The sequence below is a fragment of the Nannospalax galili genome, unplaced genomic scaffold (assembly GCF_000622305.1).
Source record: "Nannospalax galili isolate Female #2095 unplaced genomic scaffold, S.galili_v1.0 scaffold690, whole genome shotgun sequence".
Classification (NCBI taxonomy): Eukaryota; Metazoa; Chordata; class Mammalia; order Rodentia; family Spalacidae; genus Nannospalax; species Nannospalax galili.
This window is the reverse complement of record NW_008329288.1, coordinates 2,666,986-2,681,908: the sequence shown is the minus strand read 5'-3', so window position 1 is coordinate 2,681,908 and position 14,923 is coordinate 2,666,986. Positions and strand designations below refer to the sequence as shown.

The 14,923-nt window shown below is 47.9% G+C and overlaps 1 protein-coding gene across 7 annotated transcripts in view; it reads left to right on the top strand.

Annotated features, from left to right (window-relative positions):
- Pknox2 (PBX/knotted 1 homeobox 2) overlaps window positions 1–14,923 on the top strand; it is a 269,298-nt gene that overhangs the window by 204,316 nt on the left and 50,059 nt on the right. For all 7 annotated transcript variants that reach the window (XM_017798628.1, XM_008834956.3, XM_008834965.3 and 4 more), the window contains one exon: window positions 558–697. In XM_017798628.1, coding sequence (XP_017654117.1) covers window positions 558–697 — 140 coding nt within the window. The remainder of the gene's footprint in view (window positions 1–557; window positions 698–14,923) is intronic.

Genomic DNA, 14,923 nt, shown 5'->3' with positions numbered 1-14,923 from the left:
GCATTGAAGAATAAATAAACATCTGCCCACATGGAAACAATTTAGCTACTTTTTTGCTGCTCTTCAAATTTACTGAATTGTACTCATTACTATCCATAAGACTCATAAATATAATTTAAATGGTTTATGGTGGTATTTTTTTTTTCATTTCTGGGCAAAGATCACTACATTTGCATTAAGAATCATCTCTTAGGCTAAAACATAGTAGTTAGGCCTGTAATTCCAGTACTTGGAAGGTAGACACAGGAGGATTAGGAGTTTAAGACCAACCTCAGCTACATATCAAGTTTTAATCCAGCCTGAGCTACATGAGACCCTGTCTGAAAAAAAAATCATATTTTTCAAAATATGCTAGGCCTCCATCCCCTGGAATAGGATGGTCCCCTGAGTCATTTTCTAGAACATTGCTCTGCTGTCCACTGTAATACATGTATAAATGGGTGTTCTTCATGCCCTTACAGCTCTCTTGCCCATGTTCTCCTTTCCAGGAACAGCACAGGCCAAAGAAGACCTCACACTCCACCTAACCTGCCTCCCCCTGTTTCTTCCCTCTGCAGATGACGGCAACTGCCCAGCCCCCCTCCAAGGCCCAGGCTGTCCACATCTCAGCACCCTCGGCCACTGCCAGCACACCTGTGCCCAGTGCCCCCATTGACCCCCAAACACAGCTGGAAGCTGACAAACGAGCTGTGTACAGGTAGGAGACTCTCCAGCCAGCCTTAGCCAAGAGATGAGAATGTAGGCCTGAGGGTGGGCTCATGAGCAATGATAGCCAACAGCGGCTCATCTCAGCCTCCCCTCTTCAGTCATCTCAGACATTCCCCAGCTGGCCACTGTGGGTTGACTCGAGCTTGTGGGATATGTCTGTGACAGATGTGAAGGTCTGTACAGTATCATCCATGAAGACTTCCTTCCCCTCCCATGTAGTACAATGGGCCCTAATGAGCATCAGAAACCCTTAGTTCAGGCCCTGGTTCCTATTGTCTTCATGCCAATGAGCTTTCTAGAATACCAGCCATCTGACTGTACCATCCAAGACTCAATAGTACATAAACTCTATGTGCATGGACACAGGCTCCAGCTCAGACAAGTTGAATCAGTTGGTCAATCTACAGGAAGAGGGATATGAGTTTTCTTTGTAAGCCTTCCAGGTGAATCTGATGCAGGTGATCCTTGAGTCATGCTCTGATTCATGGTGTCTTAGCAATAGATGGTATGTGTGACTGTGTGAGTCCTGGTACTGCCCCTAGGTGGAGAGTTTGCTGACAGCAGGCAACAAAAAAGATGAACAACTCATGGTGTTTGTACCATGTACATAGGGTAGAGTCCTGAATGATGCAAAGAGTGGGTGAAGCTTGGGAAAATGCCCATACGCCTTAATGAACTCTAGCTCTTACGTGCAAGGTTGGGGACAAGGATGCAGTCACTGAGAACAGGACTGAATGATGCTCTAGAGGGAATTTTCCTCATCACTTGCCCATGAGGAGCTCAAAGTGCAAAGAAAAGATGCCCAAGTCTGCCCTCAGTGCAGAGGCTGAACATTGGTTCATATTCACCTGTGTGAGCTCATACATTCCAATGTATCAAAAAGTACAGCGTACCCTGGCTGGTATACATCACAGCCAATGCCAGTAAAATGAGGAATGAAGGACCCAAGACAAATGAACAGGAGGACAAATGAATAGGAAGACTGATCCCTTCCTTCCCCCATACCCCAAAGACAATGCCTTCATGGTAATGGCGGTAATTGCGGATGTTATCATTATTGTTGACATTTTTAGTTACTCAGAAGAGCTGATTGCCTCTAATGGCAACAGTTGGGAACTCAGAGCAATAGCCTGAGCTAGAGATCCTAGAACCAGGGGCCTTTCAGAAGGGTAAAACACAGTACCTGCCCCCTGCTTGTGCAATGCACAAGTCAAGCCCAGCTACCCGTTAGTGCAGGGCTCTGCCCAAAGAATTCTGGGATCTGGTCACATAACTGTCATTGACACTTTCAGAGAGGACAAGTCAGCCTCCTCCAGAGTCCTCTCTTCCCTTCCTCCTTCATATTCTTCTACTGTATCATAACTACTAATATTGCAGGCACTGTATTAGACTCCAGGGCAAGAGGGTGAGGTAGGAAGGTAAATACATGTACTCTTCCCTTGTCAGCCCAGGAACCAACAGTTATGCAAATAAGAAGGCTGTATGGTCAGAGCAACTTGGTAAATTTCATTTTGTGTTTCCCCAACTTGTCAGGTTATGGCCCAGCCAAGTAGTACTTGGTGTTTAGTTTGGGGGCCACTTTATATTGATATGTAAATGGGGCATAAGAAGTGATTTCAGTTCAGCTAGGGATAGATGTAACTTTTGAGTGAGTTTCTAGGATTGGCTCCTCAGAGTCCTGGAGCAGCAGGGTGGGCTGCGTGGATAAGTTGGCTGACAGGTCAGGCTGCGAGCTCACAGGTCTGGGGACCCCAAGAATCCTAGTGACCTGAGCAGGCCTGAGAGCTGAGATGGCAGGCACAGGAGATGTGGGAGACATGGGAAAGGGAACTCACCATAGCAGGTCTGGGAAAGCTGGTGGGGCCCGTAAGGGTCCTAGCAACCCAAGGAGGCCTGAGATGGCAGGGCCCACAAATTTAATTTGGGAGGCAATGTTTGTGGCTGATCTTACAGGCTAAGCAAGAGACATTGCCAGGTGAAAAAATGGATGGGCCGCACCCTCCACGCAAAGCAAAACCTGCTGTGATTCAGGATACAGATCTGCCAGTGGCCAGAGCAGCTTGGGATAGGAAGATGAGGCTGCCCAGCTTATCATAAATTAGCCTGGGCAACCCATGTGGGCATGTGCCTCTGAGGAGCCTGAGACAGGAGAGGGAATAAAGTAACCTCTGAAAGCTTCCCAATGGCCTAGTGGAAGGGGCTTATGCTTATTGGGCTCTGTTTAGATGGCTACTGCTCAAAGTGTGGTCCACGGACCAGCAGCATCACATCATTTCGGAGCTGATTAGAAAGGCAGGGTCTTGGGGCTCACCCAGACCTCAGGATTCAAGTTGTCAAATTCACACGATCTCAGGTAATTTATTTGCATGCTAGGGACTGAACCTGGGCATCTTCTCAAACCCCCAAGGGTGTAGTGTGTAGTAAATATAGACTGTAAAGAGATCCTGATTAGGAGGATTTTTAGGAGGAAAAACATCAGAATTGAGGTGAGGGCTAAGAGAACTGAACAGGCCTCCCCTCTGATCCCCTGTCATCATGCTCTTGGACACAACTACCAAAGATGTGCATTCAGTCATGGGATCTGTTCAAAACAAAATGTTTCTGGAAACCCAGGCTTGAGTCTTACCTCTGCCAAGCCCTAGTCTCTCTGAGCTTTTGTTTCATGATAGAATCAAGTGACAGATTTAATAAGAGTTAATGAGACAGCCTATGTTAAACACCTGGCACCACATCTGGCACAAAGCAGATCTGCACTTCCAAGATGATCAGAGCAAGATCCATAGGCTCCGAAATCCTTCTCAATCTCCTAGGCTCCTACTCCACCCAGGCCACTGAGGAGAGGTGGCTGGTTGCCCCTTGAGACCTGTCCACCATGGTATCACTTGAATTATGGCCCAGACCTTCCTTCAACCAACACTTCTTTCTGCTCACCCCTTTCCCAAACTTTACCTTCTTCCTCAGGGCAAACCGGTTACACATAGCCCTTAGCATTTATCCAAGGTGGGCCTGTAGCCATCTGACTCCACAGAGGGAACCCCCCCCTCAGGCAAACGTGGCTGCCAGGCTCCTTACAGCCAGGCTTGCCAGTGCCCAACTCCTCAGCCTTCTAGTTCTGTTGCCTCCAGGCCCTGAGCCCCAGAGTTGTCTCCTACAACCACACCTCTCCCATTAGTACCAGCAGCCCTCTCTGCAGCCATTGCCTGGATGCTAGCCTCCTGTAGGGTTGGATAATTTTAATTAGATTTGCCTGCCTGGGGCAGCTTGGTTGCTCCAAAGCACATCAGGGAGCCCACATTTTACGTCAATAAATGTAACAAGACCCTTTCCATTCAGATTAGTGCCCAGCCCAGGACTTTTTAAGAAACCCTCAGTGTAGTCTCTTCCAGAACCACAGACAAGGAAGACCAGGGAAGCCTTTCTGTAGCCCTGGTGGAAGGCAGAGGGGCAGTATGACAAAGGGGAGGGGGCCTACCAGTGCCCCCAAGGTTTGATTTGTGTATAAGGATGTGCTAATGAAATGTATTGGTTCCCTTCTGATGTGGAAGCTGGGGGTGGAGGGGAAGCAGAGCCTGTCTTTAATTGGATCATACCAGAGCATCATCTGGGCTAATCAGCAAGGCAACCAGGAGCTCCAGCTCAGATTAATGATTGCAGCCTAATCCGAGCAGATCCCATGATTGGATGCACATCCCGGGTAATTGTGTTTGTGGCCCAAGAGCAACCCAGGAGAGGGGATAGGAGGAGGGGAGGCCTGTGGAGTGTGTGTTGGGGGGATTTAGGTCTGGACAGTGCTCAGTTCTCTTAGCCCCGACCCCAACCATGACGTTTTTCTCTCAAAGAAGTTCAAATTTATCTTGGACCACAGCACCCCACCTGCCATGCTGCTGAATGGTGGTCAGGTGTCAGGTGCTGCTTGAGACCTGGAGATTAGGATGCAGAGCAGAGAAGGGGCCAAGAGGGTGAGGTTAATCCAGCTTTCCTTCTCCCTCCTCCCCTCCAGTCTCCTTCATTCCCCTTTGAAGTGTGTGGGTTCCCATGGAAACAGTGATGTCCTGGGGAGCAGAAGAGAGGCAGGGAGCTAGGCTGGCCAGGTGCAAGCGGGGGAGGAAGGCGGCTTTGTGGAGACTGCTCTGTTACGGTATTGGCTGTCTCCCCTACGGCTGCAAGAACCTCTCCGAGAGGGCTGAGGAAGTGGCCCACTGGCAGCAAGGAAGAAGTTACCTATTATTGATAAGGAAATGCAGGTTGGAGGCCCGAGCAGCAAGAAAATCACAAAGCAACTGTGCTCTGCTTCCCCATTAAAAGTGCTCGAGGATCAACCACAGAATCAGGTGAAGTAGGAGATGGAGCTTCTCTACCTCATATTCCCCCTTCATGACTCAACGATTGAATCATTTATGGATCTAGATTACAATGATTTCTGTATCCCTTCCTGAGTAGACTGCTAACTCCATGAGTACAGGGTGGGGGTGGAGGCTATCCTGCCCTTTGCTTGTCCCCAGCACCTAAACAATCAGCCTCAGCAGCCTAAGCAAAGTAGGTGCTGAACTGCTTGTTGAATGTATTTATTAACTAGGTTAGGAAGTGCCCCGTAAATATACTGTGGTTCTAGGCTGATGTGCTGGCAATTGGTGGTGGGGGTGAGGTTGCGTGATTTGTAGCATTTGCCAATTTCTGTGGTGTAAATGCTGTTTCCCTGACCTGCTCAAACTGTTACTGAAGCATTGGAAAGAGATAAGCCCAGCCCACTCTTGCCAGCTGTGAAGTACAATCCCCAGACAGGGAGCCAGGTCACAGCTGCACAGTCTCTATTTATAAATGGAGGAAGAGAGGTAGCCTTCAGTGGCCTTGATCCTATACTTCTGGTTCTGTCCTCTCATAACCCTAGAGTCTTAATTTGAAATGTTATTTCCTTAATGACTTATTACTTCCAATAGTGCTGGGGATGGAGTACGTGCTGAGTAAGTGTTACACTATGGTGTTCCACCTGAACCCCAAGGCAAAGAGTATTCTCCTTTGGGGATTCTACTCGGCGCAGTTCTGTCTGCTTGAGCAAACCAAATCCTAGTGTCCCCACCTTGACAAGAGCGTTTCTTGACTTCGCTGTGAGTGAATTCCTTCCTGGCAGTTCTAGAAACCCCATTTCAACCCTCTTCCACATCCCCTTTCTTTTCTCACTTCTCAATCTTGACTTTTCCGAACCACATGCATGGGTCTTCAAATCAGTCTCGGCACCCCCTATACCATGCACTCTGAGCTTCTACCCAGGTGTGCCCTACCCCTGAGAGCTCATGCCAAGTCCAGCTGTCATGCAATAAAGCAAGGTGCATTCCTAAAGCCCTGTGTATATTACACTTTTTCCTGTCGCGTCCAGACTGGGTTCCTCTCAAATCCATACCTGTCAGGGGAAGGGAGAAAACAGGACAGTGGGCAGTGTTCAGATCACTCCCTTGAGACCATCCTAAAGGTCACCAAAGCCCCAGGTTTGATCCTGACAGTCCTTTAGCTGGAGGTGCAAATTCAGCGGAGTGACAGTGCTAGGCAGGGGAAATAGAATAGTGTTCTAGAAATAGATGTGGTGATAACTAACTTTGTCACCTTGGATGAATTAATCTCTCAGAGCCTCCATTTTCTCAACTGTCAAAAAGAAAACACTAATAGCCAGAATAAAATTACATAATAACACACAGAGTAGTGCGTAGAGTGGACTCGGGGGTCTTAAGTATAGGCCCAGCTTGTATGACTGGCCTACTTGGGCCATCACGGTGTGTTCAGGGTTAGTGCAGCCTTGAGACTTCAGTTGCCTGGTTCACACTCTGGCTCCACCACTCGGCACTAAGTCTATGTCCCAGTTTCTTCATCTGTAACATGGGCATGAAAGTAGTACTGTCTCTTCATCAGGACTGTCAAGGGAATTGGGTGAGATAACATAGATAAAGGACTTGATGAACTTGGCAGGGGGCTAGGGAGATGGCTCACAGATAAAGTGCTTGATGTACAAGCATGAGGACGTGAGTTTGGATCTCCAGCACCCACTTAAAAAAATAAACAAGGCATGGCAGTGTTTATATGTGACCCTAGTGCTGAGGGTGCAGAGACTGGTGGATCCTGGAGTTCACTGCCAGCCAGTCTACTTGAAATGGCAAGCTCCAGGTTCAGTGAGAGACTCTGCCTCAAAAAATAAGGTGGAGATGGGGGCTGGAGAGAAGGCTCAGGGGATAGGAGCACCAGCTGCTACACCTACATGGCAGCTAACAACAATCTGTAACTCCAGTTCTGGGGGATCCAACACCCTCTTCTGGCCTCTGTTGGCTTTGCATGCCGGTACACTTACATGCATGCAGGCAAGACACTCATACACATAAAATAAAATAAATAAAATTAAAAAAAAATAAGGTGGAGAATGGTAGAGGAAGACATCCAATGTCCCCCTCTGACTTCCATATGCAAGAGTGGGCACACATCCCCACTCACACATGCACACACGTGCACCACATATACACACAGAAGAACCTGGCAGGTGGTGTTCTCTTTGGTGTCAGTTGCTATTGGACATTTGGGGAAATCAAAGCAAGCAGAGTTGGCAGGGCTAGGAGGTAAAGCACAAAGGCTATGGTGAGGGGGAGAGGTCCTATTTAAATGGTTTTCACACTACAATTAAACATTCGTTTGGACTGCTGTGTGTATGGGAAGCATTGTGTTAAGCTCTGAAGGCATTACAAAGAATAAATGTGCAGGGAGGGGGAAGGTGGACATAGAAAGTAGCGAAATATAAATTTAGCACATACTGAGGGCTCAAAAAAGCATCTGTGTAACTGACTACAAGGCGTCCATCCAGTGTGGGAGAGTCACACTACTTCTCCCAAGGGATCAAACACCAAGAGAATGGCATCAAGGCTGCCCTTCTAGTGGCTTGGCTGGTGAATGCTTGAGAGGAAACACCCTAGGGTTGTTGAAACTGTTTTCATCTGCCTGCTCAGGGCTCTGGGAACCTCTACTTCCTAATGATGTGTTGCTGAGAGAATTTGTCCACCCTGTGACCAAAGAGTGTTCTGGTTACGATGAAGTGAACCCCTTAGGGCCTAACTCTCTGTCTTCACTGGCACTGTGTAAGCTTGGTCATTTCTGGAATGTGCTGGATAAAGTGGCCTGCATGAGAGAAATGAAGTCATTCCAAGGGAGAAATTAGGACCAAAACTCTAGTCCACGGTCCCTGAAGCACTAGGCACGAGGGGCAGGGTTGTAGGCGGTGTCCTTGGCTGGGTTTTGTGGGTTGGAAGCTTTATTGGCCATTCCCTGCTCTCTGAAGCAGCTGGACTTGCTGGCTGGGAAGTAACATCTCAGCTTGTAGCTGTCTTCAGGGGTTCCAGTCAACTGAAGCCCTTCCATCTGGAATGTAACACCATGCTCAAGTTTCTGTGATTCCAAGAAAGGCCCATTCCATGCCCTTCCCGCCAGCACCTGAAGGCCCTTGACCCAAGCCCAGCCTCTGCACAGGTTGCTGGCAGGCCAGTGGGCTGCAGCTGCCTTGTTCAGGAGTAGAGCTCAGAGGTGGTGAGTGCTGTGTCTCCATAGCTCACAGTTCTGGCCTAGGTAGAGCTGAGCTGTCCCAGGGAGTACACCCCTCCACGACTAAGACAACGCTTCCTGATAAGAGATCCAGGAGTTCAGAAGCTGGAAGACTTATCCTCAGGAAGTCCTGCAAGGATTAAGTGACATCATCAGTCCTGAAAACTCTTCCAATACAGCAGAGATTTTGGCGGGGGTGGGGGGGTCTTGGCTAAAGTCTTGACATTCAAGGATAAACGTGGCAGCTTGGTTCTTTGACTCCAAGATGCACAAGACTTGAGGACAGTGAGGAAAAAGGAGAGAAATAAAGTGATTCCGATAATAATTCAAAGTTAGCACACAGGAACCAGTCAAGTGGCTCGCTTAGTGGGTAAAGGTGCTTGCTGCCAACCCTGATGACCCAAGTTTGATCCCCAGGATCCACATGGTGAAAGGAGAGAAATGATACTTGAAAGTTTTCCTCTGAGTTCTCTATGTGTGGCCTTCCACACACATTAAATAAAATAAATAAATAAATAAATGTAAAAAAAATTTTAAATTAACAAACAAGAGACAGGGTTTAGATATCTAGATTTAAATTCCAACTTACTAATTTGATGAAATTATTCACCACACAGCATGTCAGTTTGCTAATCAGTAGAATGGGTGTGTTAAGAGTGCTGGGGTGTATATGCAGTAGGCACGTATAAGAGGTCTTTGTAACTTAACAAGTGACACCAAATATGTGTGAGTGTGTGTTCATTCCCTGCCAATGACCAAGGTGAAGTGGATAGAACTTCCCTCACTGCCCTAGCCCCATCCTCTCCTGCAGTATGCACTGTTTGCAAACTGGCTGCATTTCTGGCAACCTGAATTGAAACTCTGCCTCTCACTAGCTGCCTAATATCAGGAAAGGTTGCTTCTTTTCTGTGCTTGTTACCTCTTGTTTTTATAAAGGGGCTGGGCAGGAGGTTCTGACCAGCTCTCCTATTAGTTGGGTTCTTTGGATTTTTGCTCTTGTGGACTAGACTTGACATCTACTTTGTTGAGATTTCATATTGATTTATTTTTAATGTGCCAGTGTGTGTATATGTGTGTGTGTGTGTGTGTGTGTGTGTGTGTGTGTGAGCCCATGCTCATGCATATATGCATATAGATGGATGGTGTGCAGAGCAGGCTACAGCCTGCCTGGGCCCCACACTCACCGTCCACCCACCTGGGGGAAGAGAGCTGGGTTGCAGCCCAGGAACCCTAACAGATGCAGCTCCAATTTAGTAACAAGAAGTCCTCTCCAAGGCAACCCAGGCGAACATACCGCCCACTGGGCAGGACTAAAAATAACCACACATGCTTTCAACGTCACACCTGAAGTAAAAATACACCCAACCAGGGGCTGCTGGCTTGTTCTCCCCACCTCACTCTGTTCTCTCCATCTGGTGCTTTCGAAGGGGGTTAGGGGCTGGGCATGTACCTTCCTTCACACCACCGCAAGACCTTCTACCTCTCCACCCACATACTTTGGTAGATGCAGGTCCTTTTGCAGCAACTGTGGCCACAAGCTGTCAGCTGGCTAAATTGGACAGAAGTTTGCCAAGGACAGACAGATTCAAAGCCCGAAAGAGCTGCAGGCTTCTGTCTCAGAAACTTTGCCCCCATAATCACTGCTTAGCTCACCTGCATCTTCCCATTCACTAGTGGTCAGGTTTTTGTTGATGCCCTGTTGGTCCCACACTCTGTGCCTGCATTCATTGGGTATTCAGAAAATTATCAGATCACAGACAGCAGTTGTTCATGTACTGAGGAAGATTGGGTCCGTGTGCAACAGCTGTGGTTAGTAGAATGGAATAAGTGTCACAGAGAAATAAAAATAACTTCCTATTGGTAGTACTTTTTGGTTAAAAGAAAATGCTTTAGCTGGACATGGTGGTTTATGACTGTAAGCCCAACACTCAGGAGACTAAGGCAGGAGAACTGCTGTGAGTTTGAGGCCAGCCTGGGCTACATAATGAGTTCAAATCCAACCTGGGCTACATATCAAACCCTGCATCAAAAACTAGAAAGCAAGACTGGAGAGATGGCTCAGTAGTTAAGAGCACTGACTGCTCTAGCAGAAGTCCAGGGTTCAGTTTTGAGCTCTCACATGGCAGCTAATGACCATCCATAACTCCATTTCCAGGGATCTGACACCCTCTTATGGCCTCCACAAGTATTGCAGGACACAGATGTACCTATCAACAAAACACTCATACACATAAAAATAAAAATAAAAAAAATTAATTTTAAAAGAAAAACTAAAAAGCAGTATAGAGAGCAGAAGACATGCCTGCCAAGAAGCCATGGTGACCGCGGTCCTTGGAGAGACAGCAGAGCACACACTTACAAGAATCCATCAGAAAACTAGAAAGAAGGAGCTCCTAGCCATTAAATGTAGGCTAGTGTGCTAGGGAAAGGGCTAAAGTGCTTGCTGCACAAGCCTGGGGACCTAAGTTCAGCTCCCCATGTAAAAGCTGGGCATGGCACTGCCTGCCAGTAACACCAGCCCTGGAGGGTAGGGTGACAGGCGGATCCCTACGCTTGCTGGCCAGCCAGCCTAGCAGACACAACAAGCACTAGGTTCAGTAAGGGACCATGCCTCAAAAAATAAGGTGGAGAGTGAAAAGGGACTTGATCTCTGGCCTCTACATGTACATTCATCACACATGCATGTGTATAGACCACACACATTAAATAATAACATAAAAAGTAAAGTAAAATTATGGTAGCATTTAGGGAGGCTGAGGTAGAAGGATTTTCCTCAAATTTAAGGCTAGTCTGGGCTACAGAGTGAGACCCTGTCTCAAGAAAAAAAAATGGGGGAAGAAGGGAAGGAAAAATAAAAAACAAAAGAAGGAAGGAAGGAAGGAAAGAGAGGGAAAATAAAGTTTTGAGTTCTGAAACTGGCAATCTGTCCCTCTCTCTTTCTGGGCCTCTATTTAAACTGGCACATGGGTTCATTTTCCAGTCAAAGGAGTCAGTGGATATGGGAAAATAAATTTATTGGAGTGGATGGTATCATTGTTGCTTTGCATAAAGGAGCCCAGACACCTTCAGGGGAATGGAACAAGCATTAATGGATAACTCGCTGAGTGCCAGAACCATCCATGTTTCTTCATTTAATTATGTATGGGGGGTGTTATCCCTGTTGTGTAAAAGTGGAAACCAAGCTCAGAGACATTCTGTAACCTGGCCAAAATCACACTGCTGTCTGTTTCCAAAGTCTTTGCTTGTTTCAGCCCCCGCTGCCTCCCCCCTTGAACTGTGAGTGAAATCAAGAGAGAAACCCAAGCATTTCTGTGATGGCTACAAGGGGGCTAAACAGCATGGTTGCTAGAGAGGTCAATCAGGCCTCTTCACAGAAGACATGGCATGTGGAGCTGGATTCTGATCCTTAGAGGGGATGCAGAAGGATGCAGGAGCAGGTAGCTCAGGTGGAAGGAGCCACTGGAGTTCAGTGAGGTACAGGAGAGCATGGCACAGTGGCTTCTGGGATACTGTCTCTGCAATCCCAAAGATCTCTTGTCTGGGACAGTGGCAACAAAGCGGCACAATGCCAGCCCCTGGTAGGGTTTCTGGGAAGGCAGGCCTTTGGCTGACTTGTGTGCCAGCCCCACCCCTGCTATCTTACCTCAGCCATCCCTCCAGCCAACAGATTAGTGTCTTCTGGAGCAGGCTGGCTCTATCTGGGACTTTGGTCCCTCTAGATTGTCATTGAAAATCTCCATCTAGAAATCTCCACTGCATTTCAGCCATTCCACACTCTTGTCATCATCCTGTCTCAGACTCCCTTGTCTGCTTTGGTAGGAACCCGGGGCTCTGGGAGGAATCTGGCCATGGGAAGATGCTGGAGGAGCCTGGCGTGAGGGTGGCCCCATGGGGAGGAGGTGAACATCCCAGGCAGGTGGCCACACACTTGGCTCGGCTCATAACCGAGGTCTGTAGCCTAGCCAGGGTCACAAGGGAAGAGATGGTCAGAAGACTCAGAAGAGACAGAGAAGTTTGACTGTGAATCACAGGATTTATCATCCAGAAAGAGCACTGACACTAATGCCCACCCCTTCACCCCCACCCCATGGGACCATCCTCAAGCCCCTCTCAAACCACAACAGCCTGTTTCTGACCACTGTCTTTCTGTCTCTGCCGTCCGGGTTTGCATCACATCCTCCCTGAAGCCCTTTGTATTTGCAGCCTTTCCCTCTTCTTTTCTTTTTTCTGTTTGTAGTCCTCCCCTAAACAGGAGAAAGTGTTTTAAATTAAAAACAAAAGAAAAAAACACAACCAAATGAAAAGCCCACCAGTGCTTTTCATGCATGATACATGAACTCCAGCCACAGAGGGGAACTACAAGTCAGATAAGAGTGTTTAGGAATTGCTGGGAAAGTTGTGGTCTGTGTCCCAGAAGGTTTTTGCAAAGTTTGGGGAAACTCAGCGGCCCAGTGTGTTCTAAGAATCTGTCTTGAGGTGGGGAAGAATGGAAAGGCTTTGTTGGCTCTCACCTGCTCTCAGGAGTCTCAGTAAGGTAGGGCTGAGAACCTCCTTGCTCTGAAGAAACTCTCGATCTTGACCTAGGAGCTGTCTTGATCCTAGGGGTTTCTGTCTTTCAACTGCTGGGGGAGCAGTAGGGGTGGGGGAGGACAGGGGACACCTTGGCAAAGGGCTTCAGCCGGCATCCTGCCCATCTCTGCTCTACCTGCTTTCTCTGGGGGTCAGTCCTATACATTGCCAGCCTCATACTAGGCAATCTTGACCAGCATATTTAGGTGATGCAGAAAACAGGAAGGCAGAAATGTCAGAAGTAATTAAACCAAAAGATGACTTAAACCCCTGTAGAAATCAACACATCCGGTTTAATCACCTTCTTAAGCTAGCACAAGTCTGCAATTCTATGGAGAGGGCTTCTTTATTTCTTTGGATCGTTAACAGGAACTGCATATCTTGAGCTTGATTTTAGTTTGGATGCTCCTGGGGAGAGGTGATGAAGGTGGGGGTGCAGCGGAAGGGGGCTCAGAAAAGAGAAAAGAAATAATAAAATGTTATTTGAGATCATCTCTTCTTCGCCTCTCCCTGAGACTAGCCTTGTCTCTCCCGCCCTCCTTGCCTCCGTCCGTGCTCCCAGCACCCAGGCAGAGGCACACTGCTGATTGTGCTAAATTAGGCCATTAGAGAAATTCATTTCTCTTTATTAGTCTGTGTCAAATCCTTTTTATTAGTGGCTGGAAACGACCTCTCTTCTGCAGTAAAATGTCATGCCGGTTCACTCCTTTTATTTGTTCTGCACTGACGAGGCTCAAACTCTCACTGAATTAGTGCAGTGAGATTTATTTCCTCCAAATTTTGAACGGCTTAAGAGAGATTGGGGTGGAGGGGGCGGTCAGGAGGGAGGTGGCCTGTGGGGAGCAGAACTGGGAAGGGATGGGGAGGGAGAAGGTGAGCTCCTCTGTGGAGGTCAAATGTCCTCTGCTCTTTGGAAATAAAGTCTAATGACCATCTCTCATATCTTGTTCATTGTCTTCTGGGCCCTGGGGACGAAGTTTCCACATCCCTGCTTCAAGCCTCTGAAGGATGGATGTAGATCCCCTGCTGAATAGACCTGGACAGCAGGAAGAAGGGCTCCTTAAAATCCATGTTTTGGGGCTGGAGTGTAGGTCATTGGCAGAGCACTTACTTGGTATATATGAGACCCTGAGTTTAATCACCAGCACTGGAAAAAAGTTCTACCTGGGCAAACCGAGGCTCTGGAAGGCCATGGTCCCATATATGATAAGAAAATCATCTTCCTACTCCACCCCCACCTCACACAGGGCCATTTCTGTCCCAGGTTGTTTAGATGCCAGCTCCCATGAACCCTCTCCTGTTCATGATGTCCCCCAGGCCCGAGGCAGAAGCTGCTTGAAAGGACTCCTCAGTGCGGTCTGTGGCCTCTTCCCCTTTTATGGGAGGATCAGCAAGATTAGCTTAGAAAATAGAAGCCAACCTTGGGCAGGTACAGATAGCTCTCCTATAACTGCAGACAGCTGTAGGGAAGCCCAGGGCCACAGCAGTGTATCTGGAACCCATAAAGGTCATAGGGAGCTTGAACTGTCTTAGAGGTAATACAGCATCTCAGCACTCCCAGTGCTTGAGATGGCAAGTGAACAGGTAAGGGGTTGGTTCATCGAGTGATCCAGAAGGAGAAAGCATGGAATCCACCAGCAGCCCCACTGGTCTGGTATGGCTTCTGCAAAAAAGCTGTTGGTAAATTCAGACCCATGCTGAGCTCACTGAGGTGAATTGGAGTTACTGCATCAGTGGGAAGAGGCAGATGCAGCAGCTTGGGAGGGTAGGATAAGAAAAGGGAGGGTTGGGGTACATACTGACAGCATTGCTCAGCTGCCCAATGGTCTGCTCAGGTGGGAATAGGAGGTTAGGCTGGCCCCACAGAGCCTACCCTGGACCCTTAGCCAACATAAAAGGCACAGAAGGCATTAAAAGAATATATACTAAGATGTGGCCCGGTGAGATGGTTTAGCTGGTTAAGGCATTTACTGCCAAGCTGATGACCTGAGTTCAATCCCTGTGAGTCACATGGTAGATGGAGAGAACCAATATCTGCAAGTTCTCTGATCTACACACACACACACACACACACACA